Raw genomic sequence first — 27,898 nt, 5'->3', positions numbered from 1 at the left:
ACATGATTGAGTATAAAAAGAGTCTCCTAGAGAGGTTGAGTCTTTCAGAAGTAAAGATGGGGAGGGGTTCACCACTCTGTGACAATCTGTGCGGGCAAACAGTGCAATAATTCAAGAATAACGTTTCTCAACATATAATAACAAAGAACTTGGGGATTTCAACATCCACAGTACATCATTTCATTAAAAGATTCAGAGAATCCAGAGAAATCTCTGTATGCAAGGGACAAGATGGCACTGCATTAAAAACAGACATGATTCTGTAGTGGAAATCACTACATCGGATCAGAAACACTTCTGAAAAAAAAAGTCTGTGAACACAGTTTATCACTGCATCCACAAATGCAAGTTAAAACCCAGAGCAAAGAAGAAACCATATATAAACAGGATCCAGAAATGCTGCTGTCTTCTCTGGGCCTGAGCTTATTTAAGATGAACTGAAGTGAAGTGGAAAAGTGTCCTGTGGTCCGACAAATCAACATGCAAAATTATTTTTGGAAATCATGGACAGTGCATCTTCTGGGCTAAAGACCACCCAGCTTGTTATCAATGCACAGTTCAAAAGCCAGCATTCATGATGGTATAGGGGTGCATTAGTGCACATGGCATGGGTGACTTGCACATCTGTGAAGGTACCATTAATGCTGAACAAAACATACAGGTTTTGGAGCAACATATGCTGCCATCCAGATGATGTCTTTTTCAGTGAAGGCCTTGAATTTGTCAGGAAGACAATGTCAAACAACATTCTACACATATTACAACAGCACGGCTCTGTAATAAAAGAGTCCAGGTCCTAAACTGACCTGCCTGCAGTCCAGACCTTTCACCCACTGAAACATTTGGCATAGGAATCCCAAACTGTTGAGCACCTTAAATCCTAGTGTAAGCAAGAACACATTTTTATGTGTTGCTGGCATCAAGTTCAAAATGGGCATATATTTTTCCAAAAAACAATAACATTTCTCAGTTTCAACATTTGATATGTTGCCTATGTACTATTTTCAATTAAATATAGAGTTTACATGATTTGCACATCATTACATTTTGTTTTTATTTACATTGTACACAGCGTCCCAACTTTTTTGGAAACGGAGCTGTACATGATGAAGAGGACTGTAACTGTTACTTACAGGTGGGAAGTTAGCAGCCAGCGGTGCAGCTTGTTGGGTGTCTTGGGTCTGGATTTGGGACAAAGTTGAGTATAAATCAGGTGAAAATGGTTGTGTGAAAATATGTATAACATGTTTCATTATAATATTCATTGTAAAGCACCAGTGTAAGCCTGTTGAGAAGAGCTCCCAATCACAGTCTTGGAGACCCCATGAATTCTAGATTTTGGGGAACTCTTCACTCTAAAAGCTGTTACACAACAATCGTGACATGAAAAAAATAGCATAAAATGCAAAACATTAATATAAAAAATCTCTTTTGCTTGTCATGAAATGGGCAAACTGTGACACTGATGCTTTCCACTGAGCAGAGAGTTTCTCTGGCTCATTTAGGAAATACAACTTCATGAGCGCTTTCACTCACAGCTGGGATCTCAGCTGAGTTTGAGCTGTTTTCAGAGATGCAGCTCCACACGAGACAAAGCACAAAACAATGTCTTAAAGTGCAAAGAAGAGCTTGTCTGGTCCTCACAGAGCATGTAAGCAGTGATACTGGGCTACTTTCCATTTTGGAATAGTGAAAGCAGCATGGAGAGCTTCACCTCCTCATCACTTCACTCAGAAACTGAAACTCTGAGTTCTTCCACATATAACCTCTTTTGCTTTTGGAGATTCTGGTCCTTTTAGCATTGGTCAAGAGTTATAGTCAAAGGTGGGAACAAGTTGCAAGTAACAAATAAGTCTCAATTTTTGACACTTGAGTCCCAAGCCAATACAGGCAAGTCTTAGGCCAAGACCCAAGTCCTAATCTTTGAGGCCTGAACAAGTCAGTCTGCATTCTTCAAGGCTATTTTCACACTGAACACCAAAAGTAATACAACAGTAACAGTATTATAGCCTTTAAATGACAGCATTTTAGTGGTACATGTCTGCATATTAATCCCTTAAAATATTACATACTAAGGCTTATTATTCAGTAATTAATTGGTCAAACAGTGAGCTGTGTTTCTTTTGTTTTACAACCATGAGGAATATGGTCAGCTCGCCTAGTGAGTTTCTCCAGTAAGACTGGAGTTTAAGAGCCGAGCTGGGCTTATTGATGCTTCGCTTGTTTCCAACTTATGGAGGTGAACTTCAACTCTAAATGCTTCACTTCTCTTCTTAAAATAATATAAGCCGAGTATAAACTGAGTAACAGACATCTGACGATGCTGCTGTAGATCAGGCTTATGACAGGAAACAAATCCGTGCACATGAAAAGTAAGCGGAGTAAGTAAGAGTCCTGTCTGCAGTCAGACTCACCACATTTCTTCCACTTTGAGCCTCGAGTCGTTCCAAGTCTCAATGCTGAAGTCCGAGTCAAAGTCCAAGTCATTTGTGTTCAAATAAAAGTCGAGTCGCAAGTCTCTTTTGATTTTGTCGAGTTGAGTCTCAAGTCATCACATTCGTGCCTTATCCCTATGGGATACAGCCAATCCATAGTATTGGTTGTTGCCATGCCAACTCCAGAAACGACCGTGATTGGTTAATGAGTTCATGTCACCAGCCAAAGATTGCAAAAATCAAACAAAGAGCGAATTAAATAATTCTACATTTTCTGAAAAAAAATTTGGTGTGCAAGGTATCATCAGTTAAACATGTGATCATATTAGATGATTGTCCAAATAAATCATACTAATAAATGGCGCTCAACATATGAAGGCCTGAATCAGGAGGATGGTAATTAGTTAATGAGTTTAAGTGTACAAAAACATGCAGAGTATAGAGGGTTTTGGAGTAGAGACAAAGGTATTAATAAAATCAAGACTGATACTCACAGGGGTGACATCAAGTTCCATGGGCTGTACCTCATCCGACATGACTGATGACTGTCAGTTGGCTTTTAAACCTGGAACCAGAAATAAAAAGTGTGTTTGCAACTTTACACTCCAAAAAAAATTGAGTTTGCACAACAAAATAGATCTTAGTGCCAATTTCAATTAGCTTTCTCTCGTTTACTCAAGTTACCTAAATAATTTAGTTGCACTGACTGACTTTCTGTTATCAGCATTAAAGGAAATATTTACTTGAGCTAACATAAGAGTTGTCCTAATAAGTACAACTAGTCAAAACTCTTGAATCAAACGACCTTTGACATTACATTTTGGCAGATGCTTTTAGCCAGAGTAACGTACAGTTTTAATCAGGTTACAGAGGCAGGCAAATGTAGTGCTAGGCGTCGTGCTCAAGGATTCTTTTGCTGGGCAGAGAATTGAACCTAATCTGCCGTGTGGTCAGCAGCAGTGTGACTCACTACACTACACCAATCCCTGCATAATCAGACACCACTTGGTCATTTATTGCAGGGTATATAAATAAGACTCCATGTGCTGAGTACTGATACTGACATGCTAAAGACAGGCCATGTGACCTTTGTGAAGTCTTGAACTTTGCATGACGGACTATAAAAAAACCTAACTTAAACTTCTTAATTAAGTTGATTAAACAAATATATAAGACATCATACTCTGTTATGTAAAAATAACAAGTTTTAAACACAATATTTTCTGTACTGCACTGTAAGGAAGGGCTGGTGAAGTGTAGTGGTTAGCACTGTTGCCCATCACATGTCTTGCCCTGCCTTGTCTTTCTTTGTTTCTGTCTGTGTCTGCCTTTGTTTACCTTCATTTTCCCCAAGTGTTCCTGGTTTGTTCCCTCTGTATTTATACCCCTAGTTGTTTGTCTTGGGTTTGCTTGGTGTTTTGTTTTCTCAGGCCCTGTTTTGTGGTTTCATGTATGCCCTTTAGTCTTTTGTTTTAGTTTAGTTTAGTTTTTGGATCCTTAGTAATCTTTCTTTGTTTCATTTCTTTTGTGACTTGCTATGGATTTCAATGAAGACACTGACTTGCATTGCTTCCTGCCTCTTTATCTCCCTCCATGTTACAATAGCAGACTAGGGTTCAGTTCTCTGCTTAGGCAAAAATGCCATGCTAAATCAAAAAGAGTCCTTGAGCATGATGCCTGGCACTACATTCACCTGCCTCTGTCACATGATTAAAACCTTACATAACTCTGGATAAAAGCATCAACCTAATGCTGTAGATGTGAAAGGAGAAAAGTTGGTATGGCTCAAGAAAGTTTTGACCAGTTGTACTTCTTAAGACAACAAACATTCTTATGTTAGCTCAACTAAATATCTCTTTTAGTGTTGATAACAGAACGTTAGACACAGGGCTGAAAGATTAATCGGTTTTATATCGAAAATCGCAATTTGAAATAGTGCAACTTTCAAATTGCAAGAGCTGCATTTTGTTATCATAAAATACACTATCAATAAGTTTTAAATGGAGAAAATTTAACCTAGATATTTTCCCCAAATCGTTCAGCCCTGGTCAGACAGCAGAACTATATTTATTTACAGGAGTTGAGTAATCAAGAAAAAGAGTAAAATGTTGAGCAAACTCAAATTTTTTAGAGTGCACAATAAAACGATCATTATCTTGACTGTTCAAGTGTACGCGCAAACAGCGTATTAAAATTTCTGACATCAGATCAAAGCTGCTGTTGAATTTCTTGAAGTCCAACAAAGAAATCTATAATCCCCATAATCGGATTATTTAGCACATGTATACTGTGAATGTATCTTTTGTTCCTTTTACCTCTGGGCATGTCTGCAGATAGAACCAGACAGAGAAGAGCTGCTGTAAACATAGTAGACTAAATACAACACTACAGCATTAACAACAGTAATCAATGAAATAAAAATGAAAAATGAATGATTATTTTATATTAGATTTGACACTATATTTGCACACTGCACTATAAAAACACTTCATCAGGTGGACCCAAAAAAATACTTTGTGGTAACGAGTAAAATAACAACCTAACTAAATATAAGTATATACGTATTTACTTGAGAAAACTTGTTCATTTGTATGTACTTGTTTGGTGGGACTGATTAACCTTTTTTTACAATGTAATAACACAATTAGATATAGATCTAATCTTTTGTGATCTTATCAGATCAAGCTGATAGTTGTTAGGATTTTAAGGAGAATAAATATAACTGGATTTAACCCTAATAAAATCAAACTGTGACGGTGCATACCCCATAGCTTGAATAAGAAATATTATTGTGGTCACATTGCTGTAAATGATTTTCTGATTCCACCAGCTGCTTTGTGATAACATATTACTGACAGAACACGCTAAAAAGGGTGGGTCATATGAGATCACCTTTGCACCTCCATAAAGTGATAAACCACAGAGTAATGAGCAGAGCCACACTTGGCCTTCAGTACAGCCTCAGGCTTTCTTGTTATGCTGTTCTACAAACCCTGAACTGTTTACAATACAATTATAGACCACTCTTTAACAAGAAAAGCCTACAGATCCAGTGGCATTGGCCTTTTGCAAACTAGAAGGGCAGCGCCATTATTCATCACTCTGACACAGTGGCCCAGCCTCACACTGGACTCTGCACTATCTAACACTATTTGTCACTAATACTGATTCACTCTTTCACAGCACCCCTGCAGCTTTCTGCCTGCGGCCACAACCTACACCTTAAAAAAAAGATGGTTGTTCGAGGGTCTTTAGTAAAGGGAATGGTTCTATTTAGAACCAGGAGTTCTATATAGAACCACTTCATGCTCAAATGGTTCTCTGCATGGTGAGAGCACAGTAAGTACTACTTCATGAAAAAGAAAGGATTCTAGGAGAAAACTGATAGGGATTAGTTCTTTAGACTTAAAACCAACACAGAAAGATCCATGCAAACTGTTGCTTTTCTTTAGGTAAGATGAACTAATAGAAGTGACTTGTCTTTAAACACTACCCCTAAATGTCCAGGCAAACTGTACAAGACTGAAGTTGGCTCCTTATTCAAATTTCTGTTCCACCTTAAATGATGGCAAACTGTACAAGGCTGAAGTTAGCTTGTTATACTAATTTCCCATAAGGCGTGGTGACAAATAAATATATTTTAACGAACTTGAAATTTTGCTGCAGGTGTAGAACCTCCCATCCACACTGCACCTCAACAGCACACATTAATCCACTTAATGACCTCATAACTCATGTGTAACACGACCGTTTTACAGGTCGTCTTTTTCTTTTGGGAATAAATACGCTATGTTTGTTACTGTCCCTTTAAAACAGGTGTACGGAGCCCCTGAGCTGACACAGTGATTGTGTTTTTAAATAAGTCGTGGCCATGAATTAATGTATTAAGGCCGGATTTAAGTTTCTCTTAACTCCTGGCCTGAGGCGGCAGAATGTAACTGCTGTACCATTTAAGGTGGAACGGGAAATTCGAACAAGACGCCAACTTCAGCTTCGTTGAAACGGCGTCCTTGTTGTTTTTTAAGTAGACTAAACTATAAACTAATATTTTTTTTATAAGTGAATTTGTACAAACGTTATTTATATATCCAAGTGGAGCTATGCTGAGGTTAATCTGCGTTCCACAGGTTATTTGAGCCACTGAGCAACAACACTATCACTTTCGTTTCTTCTGCGGGCGAAACGACGAGCTTTCATTCGACGTCTGAGAGTAAATGTGAAGGAAACTGTGCTCTGTGGTCTCACAGAACAGACTCCGAGCTAAATGTGAGACATTTTAACGCATTTAAAACGTAAACAGTCCCCGCTGGCTGTGTTTACACTTGCACTGAGCTTACTAACGCAGCTACTGTCCTTCAGCTCAGCACTGGAGCCGAATGTTGAAAAGGCTTTTATAAATGTTCCACCTTCGACATTTTCTACTACTTAAGTGTTACTTACCCAAAATGATCTGTTCCAGTGGTGGCTGTAGAGCTCAGAACTGCTCTGCTCTCCTCCTCGAAACAGACGAGAAAACGAAATTGAAAGTCTGCTGCAGGCGCAGAACCTCCTCCTATCCCCACAGGACCTCAACAACGGTTCAATTAAAGGGCCCGTATCAACCTAATGACGTCACCGTTCATGTTTACACGACTATTTTCCAGCCTCTTTTAATCTTTAATAATGAACAAATAAATAAAAATAAACACGCTGTTTTAGGCCAATCGTCCCCAGCTGTAACCGGAGAGACGCAGCGCTCTCAGGAGGACTGGAAATGCGCATGCGCACGCTCTCGGGTTCGCTCACTGGTTCCATATATAGTGAATCAGCACCATAGACTGTATATACACTCACTCACTGTCCATTTTATCAGCCCCACTGACCATACAGGAGCGGTTTGTAGTTCTACAGTTACAGACTGTAGTCCATCTGTTTCTCTGCATACTGTGTTACCCTGTTCTTCAGTGGTCAGGACCCCCACAGGTCCCCCCACAGAGCAGGTATTATTTGTGTGGTGGGTCATTCTCAGCACTGCAGTGACACTGATGTGGTGGTGGTGTGTTAGTGTATGTTGTGCTGGTGTGAGTGGATCAGACACAGCAGTGCTGCTGGAGTTTTTAAACACCTCAGTTGTCGCTGCTGGACTGAGAACCAAAGACATCCAGGTAACAGTGTCCTGTGGGCAGCGTCCTGTGGCCACCGATGAAGGACTAGAGGATGACCAACACAAACTGTGCAGCAGCAGATGAGCTATCGTCTCTGACTTTACATCTACAGGGTGGATCAACAAGGTAGGAGTGTTTAATAGAGTGGACAGTGAGTGGACACAGTGTTTAAAAACTCCATCAGCACTGCTGTGTCTGATCCACTCACCCCAACGAGACACACACTAACACGCCACCACCATGTCAATATCACTGCAGCGCTGAGAGTGATCTGCCACCCAATTAATACCTGCTCTGTGGGGGTCCTGACCATTGAAAAACAGGGTGACAAAGTATGCAGAGAAACAAATGGACTACAGTCTGTAACTGTAGAACTACAAAAAGCTGTATAGAACCATATACAACACATTCTCCATCAATCTGAAGAACCCTTTCATGATGCAAAGAACTTTAATCATGCAAAGGGTTCTTTGAGTGTTCATGGTTTTATATAGAATCATTTTCTTTACTATAAAATCCTTGAAGAACCATCTCTTTTAATAAAGCATGTTATCTCATACGTTGTTTGTAATCATGACTCTCTGCAGACAGGTTTAGAACTGGCCCGTCCTGTTGGAGAAGGCAGGGCACTGCGTAACAGGTTATTAAAAATTCCATTAGTGTCACATACACTGTTGAGATCTTTTCTATCTTCAGTTCTTTCAGTTTTCATAGGGCAATGTTGCTCATTACAGCCTAATATAAACTTTCTGCAGCTGAATAAAGATAAAACAGGGATTATTATAATCAGAAATCGATCAATCTTTACTTAAACTGGGACTACACTGAGGGTGACCCTCATTTGCCGTGTAGCTAAACATTATACAAACAAGAAGAAACTGAAAAGAGTAAAACTATTTTTATGGATGTAAAAATATACCAAGAAAATGGCTAAAAATGACTTATTAAACATATTATTAAAACAGCACAGAAAAATAAAAATTAGAAAACAATAAGACAAATAAGACAACTAGGACAACCAATTAAAACTACACTCTTAAATAAGATCAGGGTTTTTTTAGTAAAGAAAATGGTTCTATATGGAACTTCTTCACTGACACCTAGTGGCTGCTTGAACAAACGTCTAATGATAAAATCAGTTTACATTCAGCAGTTTTATTTACTTTTATTACAATTTTTTATTACTAATCTGCTACTACACTCTCAAAAAGATGGTTCTTCAAGGGTTCGTTAGTAAAGACAAGGGTTCTATATAAAACCATGAACACTCAAAGAACCCTTTGCATGATTAAATGATTCTCTGCATGGTGAAATGTTTTTTCAGATAGATGGAGATGTGTTATACATGGTTCTATATAGAACCCTTTAGAAAATGGTTCTGCATAGCACTAAAAAGCTGTTACAATGTCAAGCTTGTAACAATAGCGGAACACTTTTTGGTGCTGTATAGAACCATACACAACACAGTCTCCATCAGTCTGAAGAACACTTTCACCACTCAGAGAACCATTTAATCATGCAAAGTGTTCTTTGAGTATTCATGGTTCTATGTAGAACCATTGTCTTAACTAAAGAACCCTCAAAGAACCAACTTTGTGAGAGTGTAGTAAGCAGATTAGATTAGTAATAAAAAAATACACAAAAATAGTAATATAAGTAAATAATAACAATAAAATAAGTAAATATGGCTGAAAGGGGAAGAACAATAGTTGTGGTGAAAAAATAATAAACTGATTTTATTATTAGACGTTTGCTCAAACAGCCAATAGGTGTCAGTAAAGAGGTCAGTATGTTTGATCTGAAAGTCCAGCAGTGAGTTAATAGTAAGTTATTAGTGACACCAAACTCATTATTTCACTTTTACCGATACAGTGATTAACTCAAACAGACATTATGGGAAGGTTGACGTTACAGAATATCAATATATGTTTGAATTAATTTCTGCATGTAGCTGTTTCTCTTGTTTATGCACTCGTTCAGTTTGGAGTCCAAATATTTACAATTATACTACAGGATTGTTTTAATGTAAAAGTTTAATTTCCATTTATTAACCCTTTAAAAACCATTAGTAAAATAAACAGACATGAAACATCTTGTAGGTGGCAAGATTATTTTATTTATTGTTTTGTAAGAAGGCGGCTCGATCACTTTATATATACACATTAGGCTACTAGTCTCATAAACATTTAACTATACATCCAAAATGTATTATTATTATTATTTTTAGAATAAAGCTGTTATTCTTTGCCATTCTTTGTCATAAATGTGATCACTGGTCGTTACCTGTAGTAGTGTGACGTATCAACAGAAACCAGACGCTCGCGGAAGTAAAAGATGCTGGCGTATAATAATACTAGGCGAACAAACCGAAAAAGGGCAGAGCAAAAGACGAAGTCAAAAATACAGGCAAAAAGTTCCAAAACACAGATCAGTCCGTAGAGGCAAAAGCACAAAAGGGAAAAGACAAAAAGGCAAAGTCGATATACACAAAGCAAAGGTTCAAACACGGGATAAAGGCAGTCAGTATACAAACGCTCGGTAGTTCAACAGGAAACAATACCTCGCACTGAATTAGACTAAAGCCCGGGCTTATAAAGTAAACTACACAGGTGCTGCCAGTTAATATTCAGGTGATTTGGAGCGCTGATTGGAACGTAAGCCAGTGTCAGAAGTCACGTGATCTCCCATAGAATTGTGAGCAATGGAGTCCGAGGGAAGTTGCTGAGTCATGTGATCTCCCAGAGGATTCTGGGAGATGAAGTCCGTTTCTTTCAGAGAGTGCGTGACAAGTAGAAAAATACCCGGGATTAATTACTGATGATTCACACACTGAAAGAGAGAATTTGTAAAAAAGGAAAGAGAAATGAAAAGAAAATGAAAGAGTTCTTCAATCTGAGCGAGTGAAAAGCTTCCAGTAACTGGTATTTCTGGCGTTCTTCCATCCAAGTACTAACCAGGCCCGACTCTTCCCACCTTCCGAGATCCGTGAAGATCGAGCAGTCTCAGGGTGGTCTGGCCCTAAGAGAGAGCAGCACTGACAACAGCACTGCTTGTAATTCACTACTGAGAACTGTGTGACATTTTAAAGGCCAATTCATAGTCTAGGCAAGTGTTGCTTGATAAAAACTGTGATGTCACAGTAATGTAGGCTTTCATAAGCCGCTTTTTCACTGCATGGTATGGCTTAACTCGACTTGGCTTGACTCGCTTTTGGTACCAGCTACTTTGTTTTCCACTGCAGATATAACGCCCCCTCAGTGTAGCTGGTCATCATAGCAACACTGAATGAAACTGCCATAACGTGGAGAAGACAAATCTTGTTCAGAAGAGGCTGCTGGTAGCAAGACAAACAGAGAAAAGACAGAGCTCAGACAACGAGACGAATCTGGTTGCTCAGAAAAGGCGATGCAAGAGGCTACGCTAACCTAGTAGCTAACATTAGCAAATGTGTTTAGCAATTCTCTCCGACCGATCAGTAGCCCATTGCGTTTTTTATGTTTTTTCAGTTGAGCCGAGCCGAGCCGCTACCATGCAGTGAAAAAGCGACTATAGTCCTGCACCAGTGAGAAAACATTTTAATAGAACATCATCATCATTTATGGTTTGAAAACTTGTATGACAATGCAGCTACTAAAACAGTGAAACTGCACTGAACAGATAACAGATGAAGAGTTTTCTATCTGGACTAGTTTTTAAAGTAATCACAGTCACAGAAAAAAGTTTGAAAATGAAAACAAATAATTTTATAAATATATATAGATCCCAGTTCTGAATAGCTGGCAACCTGTTCAGTTTCTGAAAACAGCAGAGCAGCAAGAAAGTAAACACAGCCCCACACCATGAGCACAACAACCTTAGCAGACACAAATTCTATCTCTTTTACGTCATTTTCTGTCAAGGGATGCTTGTTGTGTGGACTATAAGTTGGGCTTAATGTCTATTTCATACAGAGCCCTGCTAGTGACATCCCATAAAAAATAAAACAATGCATGTTCACGCTGTATTAACGTGGGAATGAGATCCTAATGTGCGGCCATGACTTAGTAAGGCATGGGAACGAGATAATTAAGTCGTGGCCACAACTTAGTAAGGCATGGCAGCGAGATCCTAATGCGTGGCCATGACTTAGTAAGCCGTTGGATCGAAATAATTAAGTCATGGGAACGAGATTGTGCCTTAAATCGTGAGCACACATTATTTTGATTTATATGGGATTAGAGTTCTGCACTACCCTGGATTCGTATTGGACCTGCAGGACCTGCCACAATATCTTGTGGCACACTAATTTTAAGTGTTGTGTACTGGAGCAGGTGGGTAACCAGCCCCCTGCAGGCGGGAGCGGGACAAAGCATACATGAAGAGAAATCCCATAAATTAATGAACAGCCTAAATAAAATAGAACAATCACTAAACCATATATAAACAATATAAAATGATAACAGTAAATCAGTTAAAATGAATGAAGTCATTCTAAAGAACTATAAAGCAGCTGATCACGTGAACAACAAGCAGATTTTCGTAGCTTACAGAGACGACAGAGCCTTCAGTTCGACGACCACAGCTGCCCAGCAAAACACCAAAAATGACTGCTCTGTGGTTAAATTCCTGCTTTGTGTTTACTGGGAATAAATGGTGTTTGGTGTAGTCACTCACAATGGGCCTGATGACCATGACCGCCGTGTTATTTCAGCAGAGAATAATGTGTTTGTGAATAGACTGAGTCAGATAGTGGATGTCAGTTAACCATGATGGAACTGAGCAGGCGGGAGTGGGACAAAATGATTCCGATTTTCTGCAGGAGCGGGAAGAAATCTTGTGGGAGCAGAACTGAAAAAACAGTCCTAAGCAGGCCTCTACTTGCAGCCTCCTTTTGTGTCAAAATAAAAGCCCTTGTTCCCACAAGTAAACATTGTATTACACACATAAAAATAATGGTTCTTCAAACGTTCTTTAGTAAAGAAAATGGTTCTGTAAAGAACCATGAGCACTCAAAGAACCCTTTGTATGATTAAAGGGTTCTTTGCATCATGAACTGGTTCTTCAGATTCATGGATGATGTGCTGTAGATAGTTCTAAATAAAACCCTTTTTGAAAAGGGTTCTAAATAGCACCAACAAGCGTTCTTCTATTGTTACAAGCTAGACATCCTCACAACAGAAGAACCCTTTTTTGGTGCTATATAGCACCCTTTTTAAAATGATTCTATATAGAATCATCTATAGCACATTATGCATCAATTTGAAGAGGAACCATTTAATGATGCAAAGAACTTTAATCGTGCAAAGGGTTTTTTTGAGTGTTCTTGGTTCTATAAAGAACCACGTTCTTGTTTCTATATAGAACCACTTTCTAACTCTTAAAGAACCAACATTTTTAAGAGTGTACTTCACATGCAGGAGCTCTAATCCTAATGTTAGCTGTCCATTAAAGTGTTTAACATCGTGAAGTTTGACATGGAGGAATTTTCATGAAATTGCTGACTGTTTTAACACATTTTTAAACATAATAAAGTAATAAGAAATAAGTTTAAAGAAATAATACATTTTCAGAACTGAACTGTGGGCCCAGCTATCACAGAGAAAATCACAGGGCATGTTTGGAAACAGAGCAGTTCTGGGAATCAGCCACTAGGTGTCAGTAAAGGGCTGCAAATCACACAGAGGTCAGTGCTGTGTCTGATCTGCAGTGACTTGATACCACAGTCATTAATGACACCAAACTCATTAAATCATCAAGGGTTTATTAGTAAAATGAACTAAACCTGGCGCCGTGGGAAGGTTTATGTAACAGAACTGTACTGTATATCAACACTACAACAAGAAATTATAAATAAAGTTCTGTTTAAGTGGTTTTATTTGTCTCATTAATATTTCAGTATTTCTTTCTTTTATCATAAAAGCCCTCGCTCCCCAAACACCTGGACAAAGGACTTTCCACAAGTACTACAAACAACAACTTGTGCAAAATGCAGCAGTGAGAATATTAACACAGACTAGAAAACAGGATCATTATGATGACAAGATGGTTCTTCAAGGGTTCCTTAGTAAAAAGAATGATTCTATTTAAACCCAGGTGTTCTATATACAATCATTTGCATACTTAAATGGTTCTTTGCATGGTAAAATGGTTCTTTAGATTGATGGAGAATGTGTTGTAAATAGATCTATATAGCGGCAAAAAAAATTCTTCTGTTGTTACAAGCTTTACATCGTCACAATAGCAGAACCCTTTTTGGTAGAACCATTTTTAGAACCATTTTCAAAAACGTTTTTGTAGTTCTGTACTGAACAAGTTGCACGTTTAAATGGTTCTTTGCTCTTCAGATTGCTGGAGCATGTGTTGTATACGGCTCTGTATTGGACCTAAAATGGTATCTATGGTCACAAACTTGACATTTTCACAATAGCAGAACCCTTTTTGGTTCTCTCTAGAACCATATATAACACATTCTCCGGCAATCCGAAGAACCATTTTACCATGCAAGGAACCATTTAGGCATGCAAATCTAATGGTTCTAAGTAGAATGTTTTGGTGCTATCTAATATATTGCTCTAATGTTGGAGCCTGGAGAGGAGACGAGGTGTGTGGAGTCAATACAACTATCCATCCATCCATCCATTCATCCATCATCTAAACCGCTTATCCTTCTGGGTCGCGGTGGGGTGCTGGAGCCTATCCCAGCTGTCATTGGGCGGAAGGCAGGATACACCCTGGACAGGTCGCCAGTCCATCGCAGACATACACAGTCACACACACACTCACACCTAGGGGCAATTTAGTGTGTCCAGTCAGCCTGACGGCATGTTTTTGGACTGTGGGAGGAAACCGGAGTACCCAGAGGAAACCCACACAGACACAGGGAGAACAGGCAAACTCCACACAGAAATGACCCTGGTCGCCTGGCCGGGACTCGAACCCAGGCCATTCTTGCTGTGAGGCGACAGCGCTACCCACTGCGCTATATATATAAAATATAATTTCAATGGATTGTGGTACAGTTATGTTCCCTGACTAAAGGTAATGAGATGCACCCTTGAGGGTCCACCCCAGTGACAAGAGGGGTACTGCCCCAGTGACAGTTTCGTACCTTTATTTCTGAGAGTGTACCCTAAAAACAAGACAAGACCAAATGAGGTCGAAACCGCTCGTTAAGGGTCTCAAGACCAGACTCAAGTACTACAACACTACCTTTAAGCGTACAGTACTGTTTTCATTTCACAACACAAATTACTAGAAATACAAAAACAAGTGATGCGTGTGACAGTGATCATTTTATTTACTGTCTATAATGTGTGCTTTTAGTTTACCTCATACAAAGTGCCTGCTGTCATGTAAATACAACAAATCTGTCTCATATGCCATGTAAATATGCAAATAGATATACTTTTATTTTATTTCTCTGTACTTTAACTTATGTCTAGATTTATTTCAATTTTCTATTTTTCTGCATAGTATATGTAAGTTTATGTGCAATTATATGTCTTGCTACACTGCAATTTCTCTTCAGGATCAGTAAAGTTCTATCGATCTATCTATCTATTGCTTTGTTTTGCAGAGGTTTTGCTTCCTTACCTGACAACTATTAGCCTAATAACCATATACTCCCCATACAGGAACTGTGTGTGTTTTTCAGAGAAGGAAGCAGTTCTTTCTCATTCCTTTTCATAAATGTGATCCTGTTCTTGGGATGAATGGGTGAGATAAATTACCATACTATGAAGGAAGTTGTTAAAGAAGAATTCCATGACTTCCTTAACTTCCTTAACCTGAGCAACACATGACTCACTAATGCAACCTCTAACGCCTCCTAGCCAGGGAGCCGCTTAGAGTCGACCTGCTTAAACACTTTAGCCCCAGATGGCATCATGTGCCTTTTTACGCTTAGTGGGCCAAAATGAGTGAAAGTATGTGTCCGTGCCATCATGATTTGAATCGCAACAGTGAATACAATGGATTGCTTGTATTTGAGTGCTTTTAGTGTCTTGCTGACTCTCTGACAGCTTTGTGTATTGTAGTTGCAGAGCAGAATCCACCCTGAACACCAGCAGGAATAGCTTTCCCTAACAGCAGTGAAGGTTGATCTTAGGCCTACATTCATAACCTGTGATACACACTGGGCACATCTACAACCTATGATCCACATTTTTATTAACAGAACAGAGGATCATGTTAACTCAGCAGGAGATAACACAGAAACACAATCACAGCCTCTTTATTTCGCTAAGTATGTTACACATACAAATACAATGACGATACAATAAAAAGAATAAAGAGTACAGAATAATAAAGAGAAGTGGAGAGGAGCTAAAGAGAAGTGTGAATATCTGTACATATGCAGGTCTGAGTAGACAAATAAAATATGAAAATGAAAATAAATTATAAAAACTTTTACATACCGAACATTACAGACTGATGTATAGAGCCCCTGAAGGGTCATAGTGTATTTTTAGGTAAAAATCTGGTTATGCACCAGATACTATCATGTTTCTGTATATATATATATATATATATATATATATATATATATATATATATATATATATCGCTGTTAGTGTTTAAAATGTTTAAATAAGAATTATGTTCCAGAGGAGTTACTGTAATACAGTGAGGAGGTTTCATGGTCAGTTTAAGTTTAAAGTGTTAGTGTCCACTGTGGTTAATGATCCACAGCTCTGGGCATAAAGCTGTTAGCATGTCTATCTGAGCTGGTTTTGATGGTCCTGAATCTTCTACCAGAGGGGAGTGTCTGGTAGGGGTGTTGTCCAGGGTGAGAGGGGTCAGCTGTAATTTGCCAGTGCTCTGCTGTTGTAGATGTTCTGAAGAGATGGCAGATACATCCCATGATCCTCTCCGCTGTCCTGATTATGCGCTGGAGTTTGGTTCATTCTTGTGAGGTGGAGGAACCAAACCAGATGCCTGAGCAAATCCCTTTTACAGTGATCTCCATTTCATATAATCTAACATGATAGCTTTATAAAAAGGCGTAAAATCTCCCTCACACTGTTTAAAAGAAAAAATCAAGGTCTGCTGATCCTAAATTTTCCCATGCGATTCTGTTAATTGTGAATGTGGGAAACTTTTACTGATTATTGTTATCATGATTGTGACAGGTAAATAAATAATGAGCACAATACAACAGTAACAAAATACTTGATTTACCAAATATGGTGCATAAAGTAAATAATCCCAGATAGCAAGCATATATCAGTCTGCTGGCTTGATAAGGTGGGCACCCCGCTGACTGTTTGCCACTGCTGATCCACCTTCGCACCACCCAAATTACTGCCCTGCATACAAGCTCTAACTAGTTTTTAATTTCCTCAAACAGATTTTAAATGCCCAGAGACTTTTATTTTAGAAAATAAACTTAGACAAATATTACAAACAACTGAGAGAAAAAAAACATTACTTGGCCTGATATAAAATGATTTTGTAGAAAATGTTGTTGCTGACTCTATGCTAGATTAAAATTATTTACTAAACTAATTTACAAAGTATAACTAAAGAAAGGAAGGAAAGAAAATCAGTAAATTCAACTGTAAGTGGAAAATGAGCAATGATAAGTGGAATTTTGTCTAATACTCTGCTTAACTGCCAGTGGGCCACCCGGAAAACGCTGAGCAAAATGCCTGTGGACCACCTGCTTTGCCATTAGCAGGCCGACAGTGGCCCACTATCCTCTTGCTATCAGGGATAATAGTATGGTATAATATATTAGCATCACAACAACTGAATTCTAAATGTCACTAAAAATCCTTGTGCTGTGAATAAAATAATCTTTCTGTTCTGTTCAAACTGAGGGGCTGAAAACTTTTAGCTAGAACTGGGCTAATCAGCTAGCTAACATGCTAAACAACTCCTCCATTAATATCACAGGCTTTAAATCAAAGTCTATGATTCACTGTTAAACTGGAGTACAAAAGACTAAATAATATTTCACTGGACTGTTTTACACACTTCAAATCACTTAAAATGTGTTTTAGTCAAATCCACCTCAAGCAGCATCAAAATGAGGCTGAATCTCAAATGGCTCCCTCCTCCCTATATAGTGTGCTTTGTAAGTTGCAAAAATAGTACACTAGTTGTTTAGTATGGAGTTGTACACACATGGCTGAATCCCAAATTGTTGTTAGATATATTATGCCCTGTTTGAATGCAGAAGTCAGTATTTTAATTCCTGTGTAGTGAACTATGTAGGGAGTAGGAAGCCATTTGAGATTCAGCCACAGCGTAGGAAGAAGGGCTTTCAACAGTGTTAGCTTGATGCTAAATAAGAATGGAAATCACATAGAGGTGCCAATGGAAATTAGCATTGTGGTCGTAGGTGTAATTTGGTCAGGAAAAACTACTAATAAAGCAAATGTTTTTTTGCATTAAACAGTGCTGTATTATGATATAACCATGATATAAACCGTCACCTCCTTATATTCTTTCCCCAGGCCTTCATCCTCTAAACGAGGACTCACATCCCTCTGCTTTAAACTGCTGCACATGCACTTTATTACATACAGTATAATGTACATAAACATTGTATATACCAAAATTGTGAATTAGAGCCTCTCACACTCTCCTATACTACAGTCAGTGCACACATGCACTTCAACTTATTGATATATGCATATTTTATAAATATTGTTGTGAACCCTCATGGTACAATATGTTTACAAACATATTTGTGTTAACATTTGCTGCCCAATGCTTTTAGCTGTATGTACTGTATATATGTACTTCAGTGCTTGACTGTAACTGTACTTGTCTGCTATTGCACTATGTTGCTTGCAGTTTGTTTTTACCATCTATTTTATGTTTATATGTATAGTATATCTTTTTCTATATTTATTTTATTGGATTTAATTTTATGTTGACAACTGCACCAAGAGAAATTCCTTATACATGTAGTACTTGGAGAATAAACCTTGTGCTTCTGAGATATTCATTATTACATGACAAAAAGCTAAAATGTTTATGAAATGACTGCAATTACAATAATGGAGAACTGAATGGTCTTGTCATATTTTAGCAGTCCACAGTTACTCGGCAACAACAATGTACTTTAAAGGAACTACATTTCTTGGTGAAGTAATTGTTTATTTTGATTAGTATTAATAATAGCACCAATTGTTTATTGAAGAACTGTGTCTCTGCCATTTTATGAAAGTAATATGCCACCTGAGGCCGCGCGTTACAGTGATTTTATAACATCTTGGCTTACTGCTTTATTTTGCTCCATCAGAAGTGACATCACAAACAGAATCCCGAAAATGTATCACTACTTTTATCAGTGATGATTTCTGATCACTGAAATATAAATTAACAAATTAATTATGATTAAGCTTATCTACACCACATTTAGGTTTAAATTACTGCTGTTATGTTTCATTTTAATGAAGAAAACCAATTCCAAACTTAAAGTTACTTATTAATGACAAAGCGATTAAAGCAGTGTTCTTTTGCTTATGATAATTTTAGTGCTTTTCTGGATCTTTCTCTAGTAGGAAGTGCCTGCCCTCCACATCTACCCAGAACTTTCCTGTTTCCAAACAAAAGGTGTATCAATAAGGAAATATCATTTATGAGCAGCCATAGTGTATTAGAGCGAGGCCCTGAATGGCTTCCTGCTGACCGAACACCCAACAGCTTACAGAAAATCCCTTTAAATGCTTAAGTCATGGATTAGAAATGCCTCCGTGCTGTTGCTTCATACAATAAGAGCAAACACCTCATCTGAACCTGTTACTTTTTGATCTGAGGCCTTTAACTCCACAGGGAAACTGGATTTTTTTTGCACTATTAATGTTAAACCTGTTGCCGGCAGTGGGTTAACTGTGACGTTCTTGAACTAAGACCTTTATCTTATCTCTGTAGGGCAACGGGCTCAGCTTTCTGAATCTGCTTGATATCACTGTATTACAGTGTGTCCTCGACTGAGTTTCTCAAATTTGTGTTGACAAACCGATTATATAATGTAATTATTAACATTCTTTGTGGTATACTTTCCAAAGCATGTTATAAAGGCCTTTGATCGTGAACAATGTTTTAATCAAAGCAGAATTCCGCTTCCAGAATTCCAGCAGAATTAAAAAAAAAATGACCACATATTTGAGTGCTTAAGACATAAACACATTTATTCAGAGTGGTTTGATGTGAAATGCTCTGTTCTAGAGTCAGAATTGTTCACAGTGGTGGTGATAGGAACCAGATGTCTGCCTCTAAAAGCTCCCTCACAGAAATCAAGTTTTTATAAATTAATTCATGGTGGAGGGATACATACATGGTGTTGTAAGGCAAAAAAAAAACTTATTATTTTCAGATTTTCCATTATTTTCCATCATCAGCATTCCATATAAAACTCAGCAACACATGTAGGTTCACTGGTGGTTTTGGATAGTTAATAAAATGCCTATATTTGTGTTGTAGTCATGGTGACCCCTGTTTCCTATCCCCACCACTGTGCCATTTCACTGAGCCATTTCACACCAAACCGCTCTGAATCACTCTGTTTATGTCTCAGTGATTGAGTTATGCCGAAATATTACAGGAATTTCTACAGGACAGACAATTACTAAAGTTTACTATATGGTATAAACTAGTGTTGTAGAAACAAATACATACTTATAGCACTATTATACAGCACTATACAGCTCATATTGTTCTTTTACTCATTTTTAATATCATTTTAAATGAACGCAACCACATTATGAAGGTTCTATTATTGTCTGTGCTGTTGTAAGGATGTCCAGTTGGGTGGAGGCATCATTAGGCGCGGCCCCACCTCAAAACTTCCCACAACAATATGAGCCTTGAATGAAATCCTTGTTCCATTAAACAGCATTGGCTTCCATGTAAGGGCCGAATGCTCGGCTTGCGTGAGCTTATCACGTTGCACGTTCCAAAGAAAACAAAAGCCTTCTCTCCACTCTACTGTACTGCTGGCGCTCTCTCTTGGCTCAGCATGTCATTTCATGCGAGGGTTTTTTGTATCCGCTTTTGTGCCATTGTTTAAACGCCTCCTTTAACACGAGTACCAGATTATACTGCTGGGCTTCATGCAAAGCAAGTTTACGGCCTTTCTTACAACAAGGTGGAAAAAACCTGGAGCTAAACTTCTACGTAAGATAGCACGTAAGAGGAAGTAGGACTGTAATGTAACGTACTGTAATGACTAGTTCCTTCATATTTATTGGTCAAAAAGTAAACAAAGGTTTGTCAGAGGCATGCATAATAATCACATGCTCTCTTAAAAATCTGAACATTTCCTGCATTAGACAATCCATTCTTTAACTGTCAAACAAACCCATTTCAAAAAAAGCTGGGACGCTGTGCAAATAGTGCGGAAAGAGTGCAAAGGCGACATATCTAATGTTGAAACTGAGAAGTTGTATTGTTTTTTTTTAATATTCATGATGATGTTAGAAGAAGAGTTTCAGACTGAGCTGCTTTTTGAGTGAGGCACAATACAGGGCAGCCAATCAGAACAGAGCTAACTTACATATATCAGTTTTTAAGCGAGAGTACCAAATAAACAGTCTAAGGGATAAAGAGAAAAGTTTTTTTAGCAGATAAACCCACATAAATATCATAAGTGGACCTGGAAATGAATCAAATGCATGAAGAATGTAGACTATGGACCCTTTAACAGTGTACTTCACTGTAAACGGCTGTAAGGCTAAAGAAAGCAGTGTAATGTATAATATTTAAAAAAAGAAAGTGACTTCCTGATTTAGCTTCCCCTCACGGTTAAAGTCTGGGTAGGAACACTTCCACTGCATTCACAACACTTTCTGTTCCACTGTTGAGTTTAAGGCTCAGATCCAGACATTATCTCAGCTAGAATAAAAGCAGGGGTGAGCTGTCATTTGACTTGGTTTAATTTTAGAGACTGGCAATTGGACAGAATCCTGCATGGCTACAGTGCCTCACCAGGCTTGCATTTTACAGCTGACTTTGATGCCCAAATTAGACCTAAAACTAAACCTATGATCTACAGGAGCTGTCCAAATATACCCAGTACTGTGCAAAGGTCTTATGCACCTAGACACATAATTAAACCCCTTAAACATCCAGTGGGCCCTAAGTTTCACTACACACGTCTATAATTTAGGAATAGCTCAGCCAGTTTGCACTGACGCCCCTGAAGTTACTGATTAATAGGCCATAGTATGTAATAAGCCTGAGATTTGAAGGCGTTGAAGCCATTTATCTGAGCAGTAAGTGTGTTACTTGTAAAATCACAATGCATCATTAGGTTGAATAAGAATGAACATAAATAGAGTGAAAATGTAGTTGGAACACAGTTTGGTTGCAGATTTCTCCTCCAGACTTCAAGGATTTGTTGAAATCCATCAGCAGCACCTGATCTAAAAAAGAAGAAAAAAAAAGCTGTTTCTTCGAGAGATCTTTAGTAAAGACAACGATTATATATAGCACAAGCTTAACAATGTACCAATAGTAGAACCCTTTTTAGTGCTATATAGAACCAATTTCAAAAAGGTTCAGTATAGAACCATATACAACACATTTCACCATATTGAAAACCATTTAAGCAAGAAATTGGTTCTTTTAGTGTTCATATAGAACCACTGTCTTTACTAAAGAACCCTTGAAGGACCACCTTTTATAAGAGTGCAGAACATGCCCTTTTTTGGGGACCTTTTGGCTTTAATGTTGGTATTTGCCTTGCTGTACAAAACCTTACAGTGTAGCCAAACGCTGTGGGCAGACGCTTTACTTTTATCATTTCTGTTGTTTCTTTTTGTAAATAACTGTTCAGTATTGAATTTTCAAACAGTATATATATTAATAAATCGAAATTATGAATGTAATCTAGCGTCTCTACGCCTGCGTGGTGTGTGTGGAATCTGAGTCTGCACGGGAATTCGGCACAGGACTCATTGTTTAAAGTGTCTGTCCGCAGTGTTGAGCTACACAGTGAAGTTTAGCTCATATCTATAGCTCACAGTAAGTCATACCGTGTCCTACACTGCAACTATTAGCCTGCACCACCTTGATGAAGAGCTGGATGTGGTTTGAGCGGAATGAGAGAAGTTTTGAGGATATATTCTCAGAAAAGATTTGGGTGACTATTGACTTCTAGTGTCAGCAATGTTAGCCTCGTACCTCCAGTGCTAACCTAAAGAAGCAAAATTTGCACACTAAACATGTCTTGGCTGGTTATCTGCATCTGTGAGAAGTCAAAAAAATGGTGTAAATTTGATTTGACGTCAAACCATTTCTTTAGAAAAGCTGAATTCACTCATTAGTGGGGCCGTCTAGATACTTTTAGCACAGTATTACATTACAAAGGAAGCCTCAGAGACAGCTGCTCTTTAAGTCTGCAGAAGGAGAAGACACTTGGAGAGCTGCCGATGATGTGCGTGACAAAGGCAGCGTTTACAGAAGCCTGTATAAGATAACATCAGTCCCTCTTGGCCTGCAGCAGGATGCAGGCCAGCTTGGCAGCGGTCCACGTTTGAGAGGTGGGAGCTCACATCGTCCAGGAAACTGCTCTCATTCAGCACTTAAAACAGTTTTGACTCCCTGAAATCCTTCCCTAAACATTTGCAACACTATAAGGAGTATCAAATAATGCTTTCCCATATTAAAAGTGAGGCTTGTTTATGAATGTTATTAAATTGCGCTGAAGATAAGCACTTTCTGCTTTTGCAAACATATATCATAATAATTAGGTCCTTTATGTTTGTCGGGGGGAAAGTAAACAAAGGTTTATTAAAGGCATTAAGGATAGCAGAGGCAGACAGTGCACTTCATTGCTGTACTTAAAAGGGGGGCTCCACAGATTTCTTAAAATTTCTACATAATTACATGGTTAAGATGCAAACAGAGTCATTCAGAGTGGTTTGGTGTGAAATGCTCCGTTCTAGAGAAACTTACCATGTCAGAACTGTTCACAGTGGTGGTGATAGGAACCAGACATCCACCTCCATCATGAATGGATTAAAAATATGTTTCAGGACCAAAACCTTCTCCAAACGTCAGGACATCAGTCAGTGTATTCATAACCATTTCATGCTATATCTTTCTGTGAGGAAGCTTTTAGAGGTGGACGTCTGGTTCCTATCACTACCACTGTGAACAATTCTGACTCTGTAAGTTTCTCTAGAATGGAGCATTTCGCACAAAACCACTCTGAATGACTTTGTTTGCATCTTAACCGTTTAATTGTGCAGAAATATTAAAAAATAAGTGGAGTTCTCCTTTAATGTTCATGTACAATCAAAAACCTAAAAGATTTTGTACTTCAACTCAAGTGAAAACATAAATGTATCACTTTTATGATATTTTAGCAACTCATGTAATGCATTTGTGTTCCTCACTGAATAAAAACACTATACTTTACTGTAAACAGCTGTAAGGCTACATACAGCACTACAACTTACAGTATTTAGAAAGAACAAATTCCCGATAACCTGCTACTGACTACTAGGAGACATTTTGCCTTAATTTATTCTGTGGTGATGGCAATAAATCCGTAAAATACATTAAGTTGATTTATGTCATGTTGTGAGCTGCATAAAAGACTTTTCAGTGTAGCGTAGCACTGTTTTTATGGGAAGTAACAGAATTCTTGTAAACACTGTGATTCACAGTCTTTTAACATTGTTGTCTCTGCTTAGCGTGCACCAACTTGAACCATGCTGGCTGAGATGCTTCAGCAGAGGCAGAAATGTGATGATTCTAACAGTTAAAGTGTGGGGTTCATGTAAAGGATAGCACAGCGGAGTTCAATAAATGCATGTATTAATGTTTACTGATAATAGGCTACATTTAATGCTGTTTATTTTAGTAATGTGACATTCAATAATGGCCCTTGCATCTGGTAGGAGTGCATGTAAATTTAATACTTTAACAGCCTGAAATAAATGATTGATTTGCAGTCAACTAACCAAAACTATGATCAATACCATTTGCAGTACAAACAATGAGAATAAAAAGTAAAAAACAACATAAAAACTACTCATTTATGCTCATGGCAATCCAGTACAAAAGTGGATGTACTTATTTTACATGCACATTAATGTAAACAAAAGCTGCAGCTGTTCCATGTTTCATTTAAAGAGATGTTACACTGTGCTTTTGTTTTCTACTACTGACTCCGCCCACAAAATAAACAACACAAAACACAGCTAGTATCATACACTGCAATAATACAGTGTTTAAATCTGTTATTTTAGGAAAATAGTCACACTCGCACTTTTCTACTGTTCTAAAAATACTATGTTTTGTCTTTTTCACAGTTTAATATTTCCAGTGGTTGTAATTGTAACACTTTAAAGTTTGGTCAATAGGGGGAGCTGTGCTCCACCTCAAACTCCACCTACAAGCACAGCTCACGGCTCACGAGCCGCTGAAAGCTGTTGTTTTATTGGCTACCTCCTGAAACATCTGATTGCATTAGGATATGCTTCATGTAAATGATATGTTAATGAGGTGCTGGTAGGCTGGCACTTGATTTCATGCACTGAAGCTGATTAAACGCTCAAATCTCTGCTCGTTTCCACATCATACGAAAGTTAATTAACCGTTCGTACATATTTTTGCATAACTTGCTGGCCAATGTGTTCAGTCAGGGAACCCTAAAAAAGTGAACTTGATGAGTGTTTATGGTATACTAAATGTTTGTCAATAAGGACGATATTGAGTTATAGTTTTTAATATGCATATTAAACTGTATTTGTCTCTATTCAGCCCATTAAAGTATTTTCAGTTCATAATTTCATTTTTGGGCTCTAAGCATAGACGTACAGCTGCAGTGTTTCAAAACATATTATTTTCCTCATACTGTACATCTCTATTCACCCTCTGTCTGAAACGCACTGTTAGAGCTCCTGTGTCTTCAAACCACGCCTCCTGATGAGCCCGTCCCTGTCTTGCAGTCTGCAGGCAGACGCTTATCTTCTGTGCAGCTGTAAACTCCGCTGTGGCTGTTTCTCCAGCGGTGTTGGTTCTGCCATATCAGTTTGATCCAGAGTCAACCCTGAAAGTCCGGTCAGCATCTTCTCCACATGGCTACAACACTGACCACACTCTTCCTCCTTCTGTAGCTGCTGTGTGCTGTATGAGGGTGCCGAGCTTGCCAGTAGGCGGGCAGTAAGGACTGTGGTACGCGGTTGCGTCATCTTGTAGCAAAGGAAAAGGGCTGGAATTTCAACGAGGCGCTTCAAGCAACTGAGAAAAGTGGTCTTTGTGGGAAAGAGTTTATCCCTCTGGAGGGAACGCGGAGCTTTGTGACTTTGCAGAACGTTTACATGCATAAAAAGCATAATAGGTCCCCTTTAAGGTATATCAGCTCAGGCTGTTGCTCTGTGCAGCTTGCTGTGAAGGTTAAAGGCAAATGAATGGAACGTCCAGCCTTTCTGGATGGAGGCCAAAGAGAGTCAACAGGCGTCGAGGCCACTTGTTTAACAGGACATATCATGTGAGGCATAAATAACCCTGCTCTCTCCATGCATGGCCACATTATCAGAGAGCGAGAAGGAGACAACAATCTGAGGAAAAAAAGGAAAACACTGGCAGCTCTCGGGGGAGCACCTGCCTGAGGTCACGTACACAGAGCTGGGCAGCAGCGAAGTGCCACTCACGAACGTGTCGGCTCATTGACTCGGCTCTTTTAGGTGAACGCTTGACAGCTGCCTCACATTTCATCTCCGCAAATGTTTGCTGTGCTTATGTTCCATATTCTATTTAGAAAATGTTCTGAATTTCACTGTGAAATGCACCTTTGGAAATGCATAGACTGATGTTACAGAGTGGAGAGGAGTGAACATGTTCATCAGTGTGCAGTGCTGGTCTTGTGTGTTGTGTTTGGGTATTCATAACATTATCTCTGAGTAAAATCAAACCCAGATTGTCTGATTAGAAAAGCATTTTAAAGATGTTTCAGATTGAGTGGGTGTAAGTACCAAAACAGTTCTTTCACTCTTCCAGCCTCTTCTTATCCATTAGACATAAACAGTCTGTTGTTACTGTGCCTTTAAGAAGTTCGAGGGTTCTTTAGTAAAGACGATAGTTTTATATAGTACCGTGAATACTCAAAGAATCATTTGCATAGTGAAATGGTTCTAGAGATTGATGTAGAATGTGCTGTAGATGGTTCTATATAGCACCAAAAAAGGCCCTAATTGTGTTACAAGCTTTACATCGTAATAACAGCTGAACTCTGTTCTGACTGGCTCCTGTTTTCTGTCATTAATCTTAGGTTAAATCTAGTTTCACAGCGGTTAAAGATTGTTGTCATGTGGACTGACTTAAACCCTCACTTAGGGTGCTGGAAAAGAATTTAATATTTCTTTAATCTAACTTCTCTATCTTTATATTTTCATATTTATCTAAAATCTCTGATGCTCATAATTCTTATTTTGATTTCTTTGAATTGCCTCTGTATTTTTTTTCTTTACTTATATTATTTTTGCACTTTTTTCTCTCTTAAAAGCACTTTGTTTTAAAAGGTGTCCTACAAAAACAAGTTATTATTATTATTATTATTATTATTATGACTCAATTATATTATAGCTCAGTTCAGCCTATAATCTTAAAAAAGATGTCGTCATAACGGTTCTTTAGTTTAGAAAAAGGTTCTATATAGAGCCATGAACACTCAAAGAACCCTTTGCACAATTAAAAGGTTCCTTGCATTATGAAAAGTCTCTTCAGACTGATGGAAAATGTGCTGTAGATGGTTCTATATAAAACCTTTTTGAAAGTGGTTCTATATAGCACCCGTCAGGGGTCTTCTACCTTCATGACGTCAAGCTTGTAACAATAGAAGAAGCTTTTTGGGTGCTATGTAGAACCCGTGTCAAAAAGGTTCTCTACACAACCATCTATAACACATTCATGCACATTTTCCACCAATCTAAAAAAACCCTTTTGTGATGCAAAGAAATCTTTAATCATGCAAAGAGTTCTTTGAGTGTTCATGGTTCTATATAGAACCATTTTCTTTACTAAAGAACCCTTTTAGAACCATTTTAAGAGTGTATATAGCACCAAAAAGGGTTCTTCCATTGTTACAAGCTTGGCATCGTAACAGTAGCAGAAACTTTTTGGTGCTACATAGAACCATTTTCAAAAGATTCTTTATGATTCATTTAAGCATGTAAATGGTTCTTTGAGTTTTCATGGTTATATATAGAACCACTGTCTTTACTAAAGAACCCTTAAAACCATCTTTTTTAAGAGTATACAATATACGTCCAAAAGTACACTCACTGTTACTCTACAGTAAACACAGTATGAGTGGTGTCGGCTATACAGTCGGCCATAATCGATGACATGACTGTCCATAATGACAGTTATGTC

At 38.3% G+C, this 27,898-nt stretch overlaps 1 protein-coding gene across 1 annotated transcript in view; it reads right to left on the bottom strand.

The window, feature by feature from the left end:
- LOC118800395 overlaps nucleotides 1-7,172 on the bottom strand; it is a 54,042-nt gene extending 46,870 nt beyond the window's left edge. Inside the window, exons 1-3 of the mRNA XM_036560607.1 lie at nucleotides 6,876-7,172; nucleotides 2,930-3,000; nucleotides 1,134-1,181 (exon numbers count right to left, since the gene is read on the bottom strand). Of these exons, the coding sequence (XP_036416500.1) occupies nucleotides 1,134-1,181; nucleotides 2,930-2,971 (90 nt within the window). The 5' untranslated portion in view covers nucleotides 2,972-3,000; nucleotides 6,876-7,172. The remainder of the gene's footprint in view (nucleotides 1-1,133; nucleotides 1,182-2,929; nucleotides 3,001-6,875) is intronic.
- Between the last annotated feature and the right edge of the window lie 20,726 nt (nucleotides 7,173-27,898).

The sequence above is a fragment of the Colossoma macropomum genome, unplaced genomic scaffold, assembly GCF_904425465.1.
Source record: "Colossoma macropomum unplaced genomic scaffold, Colossoma_macropomum, whole genome shotgun sequence".
Lineage (NCBI taxonomy): Eukaryota > Metazoa > Chordata > Actinopteri > Characiformes > Serrasalmidae > Colossoma > Colossoma macropomum.
Note: the sequence above shows the minus strand (reverse complement) of the source record. Positions and strands in the feature narration are given on the sequence as shown.